This window comes from Dama dama, chromosome 11 (assembly GCF_033118175.1).
Source record: "Dama dama isolate Ldn47 chromosome 11, ASM3311817v1, whole genome shotgun sequence".
In the NCBI taxonomy this organism is placed as follows: domain Eukaryota; kingdom Metazoa; phylum Chordata; class Mammalia; order Artiodactyla; family Cervidae; genus Dama; species Dama dama.
Genome location: NC_083691.1, coordinates 2748268 through 2763974, shown reverse-complemented (window position 1 = coordinate 2763974; position 15707 = coordinate 2748268). Strand labels below are relative to the sequence as shown.

At 50.4% G+C, this 15707-nt stretch overlaps 1 protein-coding gene across 1 annotated transcript; it reads right to left on the bottom strand.

The window, feature by feature from the left end:
* Nucleotides 1–7949: 7949 nt before the first annotated feature.
* On the bottom strand, nt 7950–14835 carry SURF6 (surfeit 6). Its single transcript, XM_061154250.1, has 5 exons — nt 14492–14835; nt 10533–10736; nt 10099–10187; nt 9030–9233; nt 7950–8937 (listed from the first exon to the last, which is right to left on the bottom strand). The coding sequence occupies exons 1-5, from the start codon at nt 14583–14585 to the stop codon at nt 8458–8460; spliced, it is 1071 nt and encodes a 356-aa protein (XP_061010233.1). The 5' UTR covers nt 14586–14835; the 3' UTR covers nt 7950–8457.
* Nucleotides 14836–15707: the final 872 nt, after the last annotated feature.

Below are 15707 nucleotides of genomic sequence, written 5' to 3'. Positions count from 1 at the left end.
ACATTCAGAAAACTAAGATCACGACATCTGGTCCCATTACTTCACAGCAAATACACGGGGAAACAGTGAGAGACTTTGTTTTGGGGGCTCCAAAATCATTGCAGATGGTGACTGCAGCCATGAAATTAAAAGATGCTTGCTCCCTGGAAGAAAAGCTATGACCAATCTAAACAGCATATTCAAGCAGAGACATTACTTTGCCAACAAAGGTCCATCTACTCAAAGCTATGGTTTTTCCAGTAGTCATGTATGGATGTGAGAGTTGGACTATAAAGAAAGCCGACCACCGAAGAATTGATGCTTTTGAACTGTGGTGTTGGAGAAGACCCTTGAGAGTCCCTTGGACTGCAAGGAGATCAAGCCAGTCAATCCTAAAGGAAATCTGTCCTCAATAATCATTGGAAGGACTGATGCTGAAGCTGAAACTCCAATACTTTGGCCACCTGATGCGAAGAACTGATTCATTGGAAAAGACCCTGATGTTGGGAAAGATTGAAGGCAGGAGAAGGGGCCAAAAGAAGACAAAATGGTTGGATGGCATCACCGACTTAGTGGACATGGGTTTGAGCAAGCTCCAGGAGTTGGTGATGGACAGGGAAGCCTGGCGTGCTGCAGTTCATGGCGTCACAAAGAGTCACACGACTAAGCAACTGAACTTCTGACCTACTTCACTCTGTGTAATAGACTCTAGGTTCATCCACCTCATTAGGATTGACTCGAACATATTCTTTTTTATAGTTGAGTAACATTCCATTGTATGTATGTACCACAATTTTTTTCTCTACTCATCTGTCAATGAACATCTAGGTTGCTCTGAAGGACATCTTGATTGCTTCTAAGTTTTGGCAATTGTAAATAAAGCTGTGATAAACATCCTTCCGCAGGATTTTGTATGGACATAAATTTTCACTTTATTTGGGTGAATACTAAGGAGTATGATTGCTGGGTCATATGGTAAGAGTTTGTTTCATTTCATAAAAAACTGCCAGTGTTTTTAACACAGCTGTATCATTTTGCATTCTGGCAGTGAATGAAACTGTACTGCTCCATTTTCTCACCAGAATTCAGCATTGTCAGTATTCTGCATTTTGGCCATTTCTAACAGGTGTGTTAGTGATATCTAGTTGTTTTGATTTGCCTTTCTCTAATGACATATATTGAGCATCTTTTCATGTGCTTATTTGCCACCTGAATCTCTTCCCTGTTATCTGTTCTTGTCTTTTGCCCATTTTGAATCACGTTCACTTTGTGATTGCTGAGTTTAAAGAGGGTTTTGTTTTTGTTTTGAATATTTTTGATAATGGTCCTTTATCAGTGGCATCCTTTGCAAATATTTCCTTCTAGTTTATCTTATGTCTATGGCTTAGAAGAATAAGTCTCTTCTTATTCCCTTGGTATTGTATTCCACAGAGCACAAGTGTTTAATGAAGTCATTCATATCAATTACTTCTTTCATGTATAATGCCTTTGATTTTGTCTCTAAAAAGTCATAACCAGGGTCACTTAGCTTTCTTAGTCATTGTCACTTTCAGTTTTATAGTTTTGCACTTTATGTTTAGAGCTATGATCCACTTTAAGTTTTGTGTAAGGTGTAAGGTCTAGGCTGTTTGTTTGCAGGTTGACATCCAGTTTTTCCTGCACCATCTGTTCAGGAGACGATCTTCGCTCCACTGTATTCCTTTCCTCTCTTTTCAGAGATCAGTTGACTACGTGTTTGTGGGTCTGTTTCTGGGTCCTCTTTTGCCAACATCATGCTGTCTTGATTACTGTAGCTTTATTACAGTCTTGAAGGTAGGTAGGGTCAGTCCTCCACCTGCATCCTTCTGAACCTTTAATACTGAGTCAGCAGTTCTGGGTCTTTTGTCTCTCCACATAAACTTTAGAATAAGTCTGTCAATATCCAGAAACTAACTTGCTGGAAACGCAAGTAGATCAAGTTGGGGAGAAGTGACATCTTGACAACATCGAGTCTCCCTGACCATGAGCATGGAATCTCTCTCCATTTATTTAGTTCTTCTTTTGGTCTCTTTCATCAGAGTTTTGGTATATAGATCAAATATATAGCTTGTTAGACTTATTCTTAATTACTTCATTTTGGGGAAGCTAATTGCTAACCTAAAGCAATAAGATAGCCAGTTATTTCACCACCACCAACAAAAAGGCGTATTCAGGAGCAGCAAATAATTGCAATTCAGGACATGCAACTATGGTGAATTGCATGCAAGTTCAGTAAAGAAAAGGAGACTTTTTAAAAAACCTATTGGCTGCATCAGGTCTTAGCTGCAGCATGTAGGGTCTTCCTTGGGTCTACGGGACCTTTTCCTCGCAGCGCATGGACTCTCTAGCTGTGGTGCATGGGCTCGGGCATTCTTCCTTGTGGACTAAGGTGCCCTGTGGCATATGGAATCTCAGTTCCCTGACCAATGTTTGAACCCACTGACCCTGCATTGCAAGGCAGATTCTTTACCACTGGGCCACCACGGAAGTTGCAAGGAAACTCGTTTATAGAGCAGAAGGGGGAGTTGGGAAGGGCTACTAGAAATTAAGTGTCCATGTGAGTAAGCTAGGGTTTGACGCACAGTGGATTTCATTAGCTGAGCTGTGACAGCCAGACGCTGAGCTATCACCAGGCAACGAGAAGGTCTCTCTTCCTCCTGCTGGCAGTAGTGGCGTCGTTCCTGCCCGAGAGGCAAGGCCCATCTCCTATGGACACTGTATTGAGTGATATGTGCGTGAGCGCGTCTGCTTCTGTCCTTTCAGCTCCACTTTAGCAAGGTTTCCTTTTACAGGCACACCTCCTCTTACTGCACATTGCCTTACTGAACATCAAAGATACTGCTTTTTTAAAAATTGAAGGTTGGTGCACCAAGCCTGCATCAAGCAAGTCTGTTAGCACCATTTTCCCAACAGCGTTTTCTTACTTCATGTCTCTATGTCCTATTTGGGCAACTCTCACAATATTGAAAGAAAACTTTACACTATTATTGTATTTGTTCTAGTGATCTGTGATCTTTGATTTTAATACAACTCACTGAAGGTTCGGATGACAGCATTTTTCGGTAATATTTTCAAAATTAAAGTATGGGTATCTGCATTTTTTTAGACATGTTATTGCACACTTAATAACTGACCACAATATAGTGTAAACATAACTTTTACATGCTCTGGGAAACAAAAGGAAAAGGTGTGACTTTACTGCAATATTCACTTTATTGTGGTGGTCTGGCTATCTGCAATATCAGGACATTGCAATAAACTGCAATATATGTGAGGTATGCTTCTATCAATTTTCACATAGTGTAAATGATAATACATTATTGATTTCAAAGTCCACTTGTTCATTACTGGTATACAGGAAAGCAGCTGACTTTCACATGTTTACTTTGTACCCTGCAACCCTGATATAATCACTTATTAGTTTCAGGTTTTGTTGTCTTTTGGATGTTCACATAGATGATCATGTCATTTGCAAAGACAGGTTGACTTCTTCCTTCCCAGTCTGCGTGTTTTATTTTTCTTGTCTTGTTGCATGTGCTAGGACTTCTCGTGTGGCGCTGAAAAGCAGCTGTGAGAAGCGACATTCTTGCCGTGCTCTTGATCTTGGCAAGAAAGCTCTGATGATGGTATTAAGGGTGATGGTATTTTTACACTTTTGGTAAACTTTTATCCAGTTGAGGACACTTTCTTCTATTCATAGTTGCTAAGACATATCCAGTTATCAGTGTGGCTTTAAACTACTAGTTTTGTTAAGAAGCACTTTTGTGAATGCAACATAACATGACCTGTCATGAATGAACTAGGGAAAATCTGGGATTTGTTATCTGGCTGGATTTTAGCTGTGTATGCTAAGGTGCTTCTGTCGTATTGACTCTTAGCAACCCTATCGACTGTAGCCCACCAGGCTCCTCTGCCCGTGGGATTCTCCAGGCAAGAATACCAGAGTGGGTTGCCATGCACTCCTCCAGGGGACCTTCCCAACCCAGGAACCGAACCCACATTTCTTATGTCTTCTGCATCGGCGTGTGGAATCCTTACCACTAGTGCCACCTGGGAAGCCTATGATTTTAGCAGAGGGTAAATCTAGATGGCACCAAGGGAGGGGACCCTGGATATATTGACACACAGCTACAAAACAACTCATCTGGAGATGTGGACACCAGAGACAAATATCTTTTGAAGGCAAGACTTTGAGACTAGCTGACACCACCTTAAAAACAATGAGAAAGACTTGAGAAATTCAAGGACTACTCAAGGCAGTGGGTGGGGGGTGTGGAGGTCTCCTCTAACAGTGCTGGGTAGTCAGTAGACAATGACAGGCTCAAAGTCCTAAAGTTTTAGGCTAAGACAAGGGCTGAGAATCAGGAACTTTCTCTTACTTTGTAGAAGTATCTCTGAGTTTGCAACTGCCAAGACTGAATTAACGGAAAACCAAAGTTTTAGCTAGTTCACCAGCAAATCCTACCAACAGGTGAATTCACAACCTTACCAGATCTCTCATGGGAAAGCTGGAGCACTCATCAGTCCTGGGAATTGAATTGGGGTATTTGGACAATCCTGGGTACCTCATGCACTCTGAATATCCAACCTACCAAGGACCACCTTGAGAAATCAGTCCCTGCCCTATCTAAAAACTCTCATCTGAGGCAGTTACTTCCAAGGTGAAGCCAGTTTCCTCCATTTCACCCCCATTTCGCCTTTTCTCTACTGATACGTGAGTGAGATCTCAGTAGGACCCATGTGGTCAATTACCAAGTCAAAGTCAGAAGAGTTTGAGGGGCTTCCCTGGTGGCTCAGTGGTAGAGAATTTGTCTGCCAGTGCAGATGACATGGGTTCGGTCCCTGATCTGGGAGGATACCACATAGCAAAGAGCAACTAAGTCAGTGTCTCCCAACTACTGAGCCTGTGCTCCACAAGAGGACATTGAAATAAAGCCAATTTATTTATAGAGAGGAGCCCCCACTCACCACGACTAGAGAAAAGCCTGAGCAGTAACGAATACTCAGCACAGCCAAAAATAAATAAAATTGTTTTTTTTTTAAAGTTGAAGAGCTCCCTTTAAAAAAAGAAAAAAAAAAGTTTGAAAAAAAAAAAAAAAGATCAGAGAACTATGTGGGAACTGATTCTAGAAGTGCTTGGCCAAGAAAGGAGTGGTGGTTTCAGATGTGGTTCCTTCCAGAAGCAGGATCTAGTGGGCTGGCTAGGGAACTGGAAAGGATCCCATTACTTCCTTTGCTGCTCAGCCAAAACCTGGAACCCACAGTGGCCCATGCTAAGGTTAAGTGAACCTTACAGAAATCCCTAGGAATAACTTACAAGAGCTAAGAACTCTCAGTAGCAGGGCAGGCTTGTTGGAGGGTCTTAACTGTGTTACCTGCTCACCCACCTCATAGGCTGGGGAGCCTACAGAAGACTCCTCCTCTCCCAAGGTCCTGGGAAAACCATCAGAGAAGCACCACAGCGACTCTGAAGGCTGGACAGAATGCCACGGGAGACGCAGGGGTAGAACCAAGCTCCCAGGCCAGTGCAGATCCGGGGATCTGAGGGCACCAGGGAACACATTGTGACATCCTTGTGTGCGGTTCAACTGCTGGCCAAGCCAGTGCACGGTGCAGTGACCCAAACGAGCCCACCCTCGGGGGTCTGGGGGCGGCTCTCTGCCCTCTGCACCTGGAGGCAGCTCTGGCGAAGAGAAGCTTCACGTGAGCTACTCAGTCGCTTACAGCCCCTTGCTGAATTTCTAACCATGAGTTCACCCAAGTCCTGGAGCCCCCAAGTAGAAGGAAAGGCTGGCTGGGAGCTTCTTCCCAGCTTCACCCAAAGGGGGCCAGTGGGCTAAGACTACCCTGTCTTTGCAGGACTGTTGGAACCCCAGTTCCTGGTGAACCACAGTCCACGAACATATCCTGGTTAGGGCTATTTTTATCCAACTCACTGGACAGACCCGGAGGGGAGCCTTCCCACCTGGAGACTCTTGCCATTTGGTTCTGAAAATGAGATATGAGGCCTGTTGAGAGTTCTCTTTACTCTGCATTTCACTTTCTGCACTCGAGGCACACAGCACCCGAGAAGTGGGCATCAGGCTTCCTAGACTCAACCAGTAACGTTCTCTTCCCTGCAAGTGAGATGCTTCTGCTGCCCCAAATCCTGTGTGGCACGTCCTTGCTTCTGTGCACCATCAGCCCCCAGCCGTGGGTCGGGGAGGGGCGCAGGTGGCCCAGCCCGGGGCCACCAGCGTTGTCCTCTGCACCAGGGTTGCAGCATTGTCCGCGTTTATACTTGGACACAGATGGTCTCGCACCAGGTGAATGCTCCATACTTCCTCACCCTTTCTTCCCTCTAATTCCTATCGTCCAAGGCAGCTTGATGCCACCTGCCACCAAAATGCACCATTTGCTGGCTTCGCACACCAGCTACATGAAACTAAGGCCACAGCAGCACTCTAGGTTGGAGGGGCATGCTCCTGGCCGTCCAGGCTTCAGGGGAAGGAGCGGAACACCCAATGACACACATCCCAGGCGCTGAGATGCTCCTGGCCTTCCAGGCCTCAGGGGAAGGAGCGGAACACCCAATGATACACATCACCAGGCGCTGAGATGCTCCTGCGACTGCCACAGGGGGTTAAACTCACCCAACTCTCCTGACTGCAACATGTGGACATTAATTCGGAAGCAACTGCCAGGGGCAGAGTGGGTCAAAAGAACCCAGGAATGAGGCTCTAGGTCAGGCAGGAAATTGTACTGCATGATGGAATCACTTCCTAACATTTATAACCAAGGATACATAGAAGCACAGCTTTACGGCTATAAAGTGCTTTTTGCACTGCCTCAGCTGTGGCCCACAAATTTTAATGCACACCACTTCCATTATCTTCCAATCCTAAACAGTCTCTCACATCTATGAGGATTCTTTGACAGGTAGTTTAGAAGTGTGTTTTTAAATTTTCAAGTATGTAACAGTTACCTCTGAAATTTTAAAAATGTTTTATGGCCCAATAACACACTTTGTATAATGCTGAAGTTTGAAATATGACTGGCTTGTGGACTAGGTGATGGTCAGTTTTCACCACTGTCCCATGTGTGCTTGAGGTTGTTTTTTTTTAATTTCTTAAAAAAAAAATGTTGGCTGCACCCTGCAGCATCTGGAATCTTAGTTTCCCAACCAGGGATTGAACCCGTACCTCTGCACTGGAACAGAGTCCATCACCAACTTGATGGACATGAGTTTGAGCAAGCTCCAGGAGTTGGTGATGGATAGGAAAGCCTGGTGTGCTGCAGTCCATGGGATCGCCAAGAGTTGGCCGTGACTGAGTGACTGGATGGAACGGAACCACTGGACCGCTGGGGAAATCCCACACGCTTTTCTCAGAAAGGCGGCTGCTGTGTGTCCATCAGACTGAGCTTATAAACACTCTTGGCTGAATCTTCCGTATCCATCTGATTTTGCCTACTTGATCATCAGTCCCTAGTACAGATGTTAAACATCTCCCACTTGGGTTTGTGAACTGACTTCTCCTTGCAGTTGTGTCAGCTTCTGTTAGACAGATCTGTTTCTGGCACAAGGCTGTTTTACCTTCCAGGTGATCTGAACCCATTTCATTCTTCAGTGACATCTTTTCTCTCTAGCAATACCTTTTAAATTCTAGTAACACATCATCATCTAATGATACAGTCGTACCAGTTTTGTTTTGGTTACCATCTGTTTCTTAACTGGAATTTAGTCTAAAGAATTTTACTAAGTCTTCCTGAAATACAATCCACATACCGTACAATTCATCTGCGTGCCTTCACTGTGACGGCCTGTGGGCCTGGACTTACCTCTGTCTGTCACTGTGTACCTTCCATTCACCCCACGTAGTTCTCCAGGTTTTACCCCTTCTCTCCCGCCTCCCCCTAGACTGATACTATCCATCCAGCTCCATTTTCTTTTCCCTCCTACTCCAATAACACTGTTTCTATCTTTTAGTAGTTAGAATTTTTAATAACCATCTTCACCTTAAATTCTCTTTACCCACTTTACACATCAACTTGGTGTAACTCAGTTACAGGCAGCCTGGGGCCACCTGCCTTCTCCATTATCAAGCCCATCAACTCCACGTCAGCTCTGCTGCAGGAGCTGGTTTCCACCCTTTCCAAGTGAGCCTGGGGCTAACACCGCAGTCACAGAGGCCATGCCCTTCCTGCTCCTGTGACAATGAGAGGAAGAGGTGGCCAGCAAAGCCCTCCCTAGATGCCCACTCCCTCCTCACAGCTCCCTGGTCCACTGCCCCACAACCTGTAGGGAGCCTCTGGCCTAATAAGAGGCGGGTGGAGCTGGAGCTAGATCACCCCCTTCCCCGGATCTGAAGGCTCTTCTGCACGTGGGGCCTGAGCCTGGGACAAGCCGGCAAGGGACACGTGGCAGAGTCCGCTTTCCACCGGAGCCTGCCCCACCCGGGATGGGGTCGGGCAGCCCGAGCCTCAGGCCAGGCCGGCGCGCTCCAGGTCTTGGGGCAGGATGCGGCCCTTCTTGCGGGCCTTCTCTAGGCGCCGCTCGGCCCTGGCCGCCTTCTTCCTGCGCAGGTTCTGCCGCCGCCGGTCCTGCCGCTGCTGCATCTTGCCCACCACGTGCGCCGTGCGCTTCTCCCAGGCGCGCAGGCGCTGCGCGCGCCGCCTCTCCTTGCGCTTCAGGGCCTCCTGCAGCAGGCGCTCGTCGTCGCGGATCCTCACGCCCTCGGCCTTGTACAGCAGGTTGGTCCAGCGCATCTTGGCCTCGAGCTCCTGGGCCTGCCCCGCGTCCCGGTCCCGCAGCTCCTCCAGCCGGGCCTGCCGCGCCTGCAGGCGCTCCAGCAGCTGCCGGTAGTTCCTGCCCGTCAGGGGCGTCAGGTTCCCCTTCAGCTTCTGCCTCTTCTCCTTTCGGCGCTGGGCCTTGCTGGCCGGCTCCTCCTCGGTCACCTCCACCTCGGGGGAGAGGGCGGCGCGAGCTGAGGGCTGCTCCCCGCCTGCCCCCGGGGCCCACTTCCGCCCGCCCGGCGGCAGCGCAGGGCACTCACCTTGTTGAAGAGCAGCCCCGGCTGGGCCTGCGTCTCCGCCCCAGGCACCCGAGGGCCTGGCTCGGCGGCCTCTGCCGCCTCCGGTGCCGCCGCAGCCTTCTCCTTTGCTCTCAGCTCCCTCCGCTTCCTCTTTTTCCGGTCGCGCTCCTGCTTCCTCCGGCGTCTTTTCTCCAAAACGGCGGCAGACAGCTCCTTGACGCTACCCTGCAGGGCGATCCCACGCTCACTCACAAAGTTCTGGTAACGGGGCCCCCAGCTTGGAACGTGCAATCAGGTCAGGAGAAGGGCCGGCAGAGCGCGGCGTTCCACCCCGATGACCTGGCCCCAGAGTGCACCCGAAACAAGGACGAGGGGACGCTGTGAGAACCACACCCTCCGGATTCCAGGCAGAGGCCACCTGCCAGGGCTCCTCCCCAGAAGGGGCCACTGAGTCTACCCAACGACCCGACAAGGGGCACACCGCCCCCATCCGGTCAGCCGGGCTCAGGGCAGGGCCAAGGCGCCCCACCAGGTGGGGAGGCTCAGTCAGGACGAGGCAGCACTGCCTGTGCAGACCCCGGCACTACTCTGAGCTCGCCGGGCAGACGAGCGTCAGGACCGCCGCAGGAAGGCAGGGCCCCCGGGCCTGTCCCCACACGGCGAGAGGCCTGGGGAGGTCCCCAGGGAAAGGAGGGGGCGACCCCATTCAGCACTCCGCACTGAGGCTGGTTTACATCCTGGAGCATGGGGCCTGTGGCGGTCCCCTTGGGCAGGTCGCCTCACCTCAGGCCCTGGCTCACCTCAGGGGCCGTCAGGACAATCAGAACAAACGCCTAGGAAATGCTGCTGAGGGAGGGGCCCGAGCCTCTCAAAGGCCACAGCAGAGAAGAGCCAGCAGCTCAACAGGCGGGCTTAGCCTGCACCGCCCCCCCCCAGATGACGAGAATGGCACCTGACCTCCCGCAGAACAGAGCTGCCAAGGCCCTCCTGGCAGGCCCGTGACGGCCGGCAGAGCAGGGAGCCGAGCTCAGAGAGCCCCGGGGTGGGGAAAGCCCTGCAGCACCGAGACCCCTGCCCGCCCCCCGCCTACCTGGCCCCGCGCCGCCTCAATCTTCTCATGCAGGCGCTGCCGCAGAACATCCAAGGCGAATAACGAGTCAGGCTCTGTGGCCAGGCCATCTGCAAAGGAGGATCAAAAATCCAAAAGAGGAGCCCCTCTCGACCTTCCTGTGCCCTCCCCCAGCGGCCCGATTCAAAGCCTGAGCCTCTGTGTGCGGCCGCCGCCTCCCACCCAGTGGCCATCCGCGGACCTGCAAGGCAGGCCCAGTGAGCTCTTCGCCTCTTCACGCTGCACTGGCCTCCGGGGTAGGGCTTGCTCGTGTAGCACGGGCCAAACCCATCTCTGGGTGCCGCCAACGCCTGAGGCACCCCGTGTACCTGATCGTGCTGCTACAACCAGAGAGGGCCGCGTTTGCACCTATCCCAGATCCCGGGGGGCCCTGCCTGCCTGCCTGCCTCCCTCACCTGCCGGGGCCCTGGTGGAGCGGGCGGCTTCCTCCTCCTCCTCCTCCTCCTCCTCAGCTGCCACTGGCTTCCTGGCCTCAGACTTCTCCACAGGGCCCTGGGCCTTGGGCTTTGCAGTCTTCTCCCGCTCCCGGGATTTCTTCTGCGCTTTCTTCCTCTTCTTTCTGGGGGGTGCAGCAGCTTCTGAGACTTGAGTTTTGCCAGCTGAAACAAGAAACAAGAAAGGGCTGCCACTTCAATCCCTGTGACCCAGTGAGTAGGTAAGAAGGTCCTGCAAAGGTTTTGATTCCAGAAGGATGCCAAAAGCCAGTTGAGATGGGAGTTGTGGGGACCCTCATCCACTGAGCTCAGAACCACCCACCTCCTGGAAAGCAGACTGGTCACACTCATCAATCCCTGAAAAACACCCACACGCTGACCCAGCGGTCTACTTGTGAAATTCATTCCTGGTGAGCAGATAGATCTGGCCTCAAAGATGTTCATCATAGTATCCTTTTTTGAGTGAAAAAGGAAAACCTAAATACCCATCCACAGGGACAGTGATAGCACCTCCCACAACAAACTATGTAGCCATAAAAAATAACAACGTAAGCTTTCATTTTGGGCTTCCCAGGTGGTGCTAGTGGTAAAGAATCCACTTGCCAAAGAGATGCGGGTTTGATCCTTGTGCCAGCAAGATGCCCTGGAGTAGGAAATGGCAACCTACTCCAGTACTCTTGCCTGGAAAAATCCCATGGACAGGGGAGCCTGGCGGGCTATAGTACACAGGGCCTGCAGAATGGGACACAACTAAGCGACTGAACACACACACACACACACACACACACACACACACACACACACTTCGGGCTATAGTACACAGGGCCTGCAGAATGGGACACAACTAAGCGACTGAACACACACACACACACTTCCATATTAACACACAACTAAGCGACTGAACACACGAACACACACACACACACACACACACACACACTTCCATAGTAACAGATGGAAAGGGAATTCCCTGACAGTCCAGGCAAAATGACTGTCTGAGGAGGCCTTACAAACGGCTGAGAAAAGAAGAGAAGCAAAAGGCAAAGGAGATAAGGAAAGATATACCCACTTGAACGCAGAGTTCCAAAGAATGGCAAAGAAAGCCTTCCTAAGTGACCAATGCAAAGACATAGAGGAAAACAATAGAATGGGAAAGACTAGAGATCTCTTCAAGAAAATTAAGAGACACCACGGGAACATTTCAAGCAAAGATGGGCATAATAAAGGACAGAAACAGTATGGACCTAACAGAAGCAGGAAATATTAAGAAGTGGTGGCACGGATACACAGGAAAAACTATACCAAAAAGATCTTCAGGATCCAGATAACCACGATGGTGTGATCACTCACCTAGCGCCAGGCATCCTGGAGTACAAAGTCTAAGTGGGCCTTAGGAAGCATCATTACAAAGCTAGGGGAGATGATGGAATTCCAGCTGAGCTATTTCAAATCCTAAAAGATGATGCTGTGAAAGTGCTGCACTCAATATGCCAGCAAATTTGGAAAACTCAGCAGTGGCCAGAGGACTGGAAAAGGTCAATTTTCATTCTAATCCCAAAGAAAGGCAATGCCAAAGAATGTTCAAACTACCACACAATTGCACTCATCTCACCCACTAGTAAAGAAATGCTCAAAATTCTCAAAGCTAGGCTTCAACAGTACATAATAAGTTGACAAGTTTCAGATGTTCAAGTTGGTTTTAGAAAAGGCAGAGGAACCAGAGATCAAATTGCCAACATCAGCTGGATCACAGAGAAAGCAAGGTGATTTCCAGGTAAACACCTACATCTGCTTCATTGACTACACTAAAGTCTCTGACTGTGTGGATCACAACAAACTGTGGAAAATTTTTAAAGAGATGGGAATACCAGATCACCTTACCTGCCTCCTGAGAAATCTGTATGCAGGTCAAGAAGCAACAGTTAGAAACGGACATGGAAAAATGAACTGGTTCAAAATTGGGATACGTCAAGGCTGTATATTGTCACTCTGTTTATTTAACTTCTATGCAGAGTACATCATGCAAAATGCTGGACTGGATGAAGCACAAGCTGGAATCAAGATTGCCGGCAGAAATATCAATAACCTCAGATATGCAGATGATACCACCCTTATGGCAGAAAGCGAAGAGGAACTAAAGAGCTTCTTGATGAAAGGGAAAGAGGAGAGTGAAAAAGCTGGCTTAAAACTCAACATTCAAAAAATGAAGACCATGGCTCCAGTCCCATCACTTCATGGCAAACAGATGGGGAAACAGTGGAAACAGTGACAGACTATTTTCTTGGGCTCCAAAATGACTGCAGCCATGAAATTAAAAGACACTCCTTGGAAGAAAAGTTATCACCAACCTAGACAGCCTGTTAAAAAGCAGAGACATCACTTTGCCAACAAAGGTCCATATAGTCAAAGCTATGGTTTTTCCAGTAGTCATGTATGGATGTGAGATTTGGACCATAAAGCAGGCTGAGCACCAAAGAATTCACGTTTTTGAACTATGGTGTTGGAGAAGACTCCTGAGGGTCCCTTGGATTGTAAGGAGATCAAACCAGTCCGTCTTAAAGGAAATCAGTCCTGAATATTCATTGGGAAGACTGATGCTAAAGCTGAAACTCCAATAGTTTGGCCACCTGATGTGAAGAACTGACTCACTGAAAAAGACTCTGGGGCTGGGAAAGACTGAAGGCAGGAGGAGGAGACAACAGAGGATGAGATGGTTGAATGGCATCACCAATCCAATGGACAGAAGTTTGAGTAAGCTCTTGGAGTTGGTGTCCCTTGGTCTGCAAGATCAAACCAGTCAGTCCTAAAGGAAATCAACACCAAATATTCATTGGAGACCCTGATTCTGGGAAAGAGTGAAGGCAGGAGTAGAAGGAGTCAGGATGAGATGGGAGGGCTGACAGATGACGGGATGGCTGGATGGCATCATGCACTTGATGGACATAAGTTTGAACAAACTCTGGGAGCTGGTGATGGACAGGGAAGCCTGGGGTGCCACAGTCCATGGGGTGGAAAAGACTCAGACACAACTGAACAACTGAACTGAACGGAATCAGTGGTTAGGACTTCATACTCTCACTGCCAAGGGCCTGAGTTCAATGTGTGGTTGGGAAGCTAAGATCCCATAAATGATGTGGAAAAGAAAAGGTGGAGAAAATGTTTACATTTTAAAAGGAAAATGAGAAATGAGTGCACCAAGCAGGGATCTAATTGGTTCAGGGAGAAATACACAGGAACAGAACTAGAAAGACACATCTAACTTTTCACTGAGTGATGAGAAACTAACTTAACCTCTAGAGTGAACAGGTTTTCCTGGTATAAAGAAAGTCCGTTTCTCCTCTGGAAGGTCCACGCCCGTCTCTGCCGCTCTCCCTCTCCTCCAAGGCTGGACAGGACTTACAAGCCCCGGCTCCCCACAAGGCAGTTTTTGTCTGCTTCGCCTATTTCTGTATATGAGGGGGCCCTGTGATCCCTGCCGTGTACGCTCCCATTGGCAGGAGCCATCTTCTTCCTCCCTTCTCCCCACACTACCCACAGTAATGGGTTGAACAAGTCATTTTTCTCATCAACGCTCACACCAGTCTTTCCACCCAATGTGGAGAGCTGGCCGAGCCTGTTCCACAGAGTCACCTCCACCAAACCCCGGCCGAGCTTCCTGCCTGCTGGGGCGCACGGCTGAGACCCCTCGGACTCCGAGACAGGGGCCCCCACCGGGCCAGGGCAGTAGCGCGGCCCCGAAGCATCTCTCACGGTATCTCCCTCTGGTACTTCGCAGACCTGCTTCATGCATCTGCGCCTCTACCCCGCCCGAAGACGGCTCAGGGGCGCTGCAGCGGAGTGGGGACGCGAGCGCCGCAAGGATGGACGGGGTCCCCCTTCCGAAGCTCTTTCCGCCCCGGCCCCACGGGCTGCGCTTTTACCCGATTTGCGCTTCTGCGGCTCGGCGCTGGGATGGGAGCAGATCTTTTTGGCCAGGCCCTGCAGGTAAGCGTCCTTCGCTAGCAGAGAAGTCATGGCTGGAGGCTCGGGGATCGGCCGGGGTTCGCTCACCGTCCTGCTCGGGGCGAGGAGGGCCGGGGTACAGTGTTCCGGGCCGCCACCGGGCCCGCAGGACCCTCACCACAAGATAAGACCCTCACCACAAGATCCCGTCACGAGACCCTCTCACAAGACCCTCACCCGTCCAGCAACGCTCGCCGGAAATCACCACGTGCGCAGGCGCGGCTGGCCGAGCGCCGAGCCGCCAGCGCGCCGCGGCTCGATTAACCGGGCCTAGGTGCCGCCGGAAGAAGCCTTTGGGGCGGGAAACGCAAAGCACTGTGGGGCGAGACGCAAAGCATTGTGGGGCAGAGGCGGCTCCCCGTACGCGGCGGGCCCCTGGTTACCTGGGGGCGGGGTCGGGGGAGGGCGACTGTAATAGACCCGCAGTAATTGGGGCCTGTTTGGAGCTCAGCCCCCCAAGGGGAAGCTGGCGAGACCGCGTTCGTCCGGAAAGGACTTGCGCGCCAGGCAGGTTCTAAACCCCGGGCGTGCAAGCGATGAAGAAAACACGCGGCGGTGGCCCCGTCGAGTGTGTGGTTCTTGGTGACTAGTGATAAATTCCGAGTATCGGAGGTGTCGGGTCGTGGGCTATCGTTTCCTCCGTACACTGGGACGCTGACCTCCCTCTTGGAAGGAGACAGGGCGCAGGGTTGACGTCCCGGCTCTTCTGGGTAACAGCCTCTGGGTAACAGTACCTGGCTCCAGGTACGGGGCCTCGTTCCACCTGGGTTGAGTCCTGACCCCTCTCAGGGTCACGGGGCACAACACTTCACCCCCTTTGGAGCCCGCGGTCGGTCCTCCCTGACATGCCGGTAACCACAGCCCCGACTTAAGGGGGGGCAACCGGAGGTTCAAACTTCCGGGCCACAAGACATGCAGTAACGGTAGCAGTTTTTAAATACATTCACTAAGTATTACTATCAAGGCCCTTCTAGATCCTAGCCAGCTGTCTCCAGGCAATGGAAATGCATCCATGATCCCCATGCCGTTAGAGCCCCCCAGGGCCAGAAGGCTGACCTGAAGGCCAAGGTTGACTAGGCAGAGCCCAGGGGCTCTTTTCCGACAGCCACTGGGAGACTGAGTGGTCCAAAAACA

What these genes read in the sequence shown, in the direction of transcription:
- SURF6 (XM_061154250.1), bottom strand. Translation starts at nt 14,585, where the DNA reads ATGACTTCTCTGCTAGCGAAGGACGCTTACCTGCAGGGCCTGGCCAAA. An exon ending in GCCGCAGAAGCGCAAATCGG is followed by an intron (nt 10,737 to 14,491) that starts GTAAAAGCGCAG and finishes TTCTTGTTTCAG; the next exon opens with CTGGCAAAACTCAAGTCTCA. An exon ending in TTGAGGCGGCGCGGGGCCAG is followed by an intron (nt 9,234 to 10,098) that starts GTAGGCGGGGGG and finishes ATCGCCCTGCAG; the next exon opens with GGTAGCGTCAAGGAGCTGTC.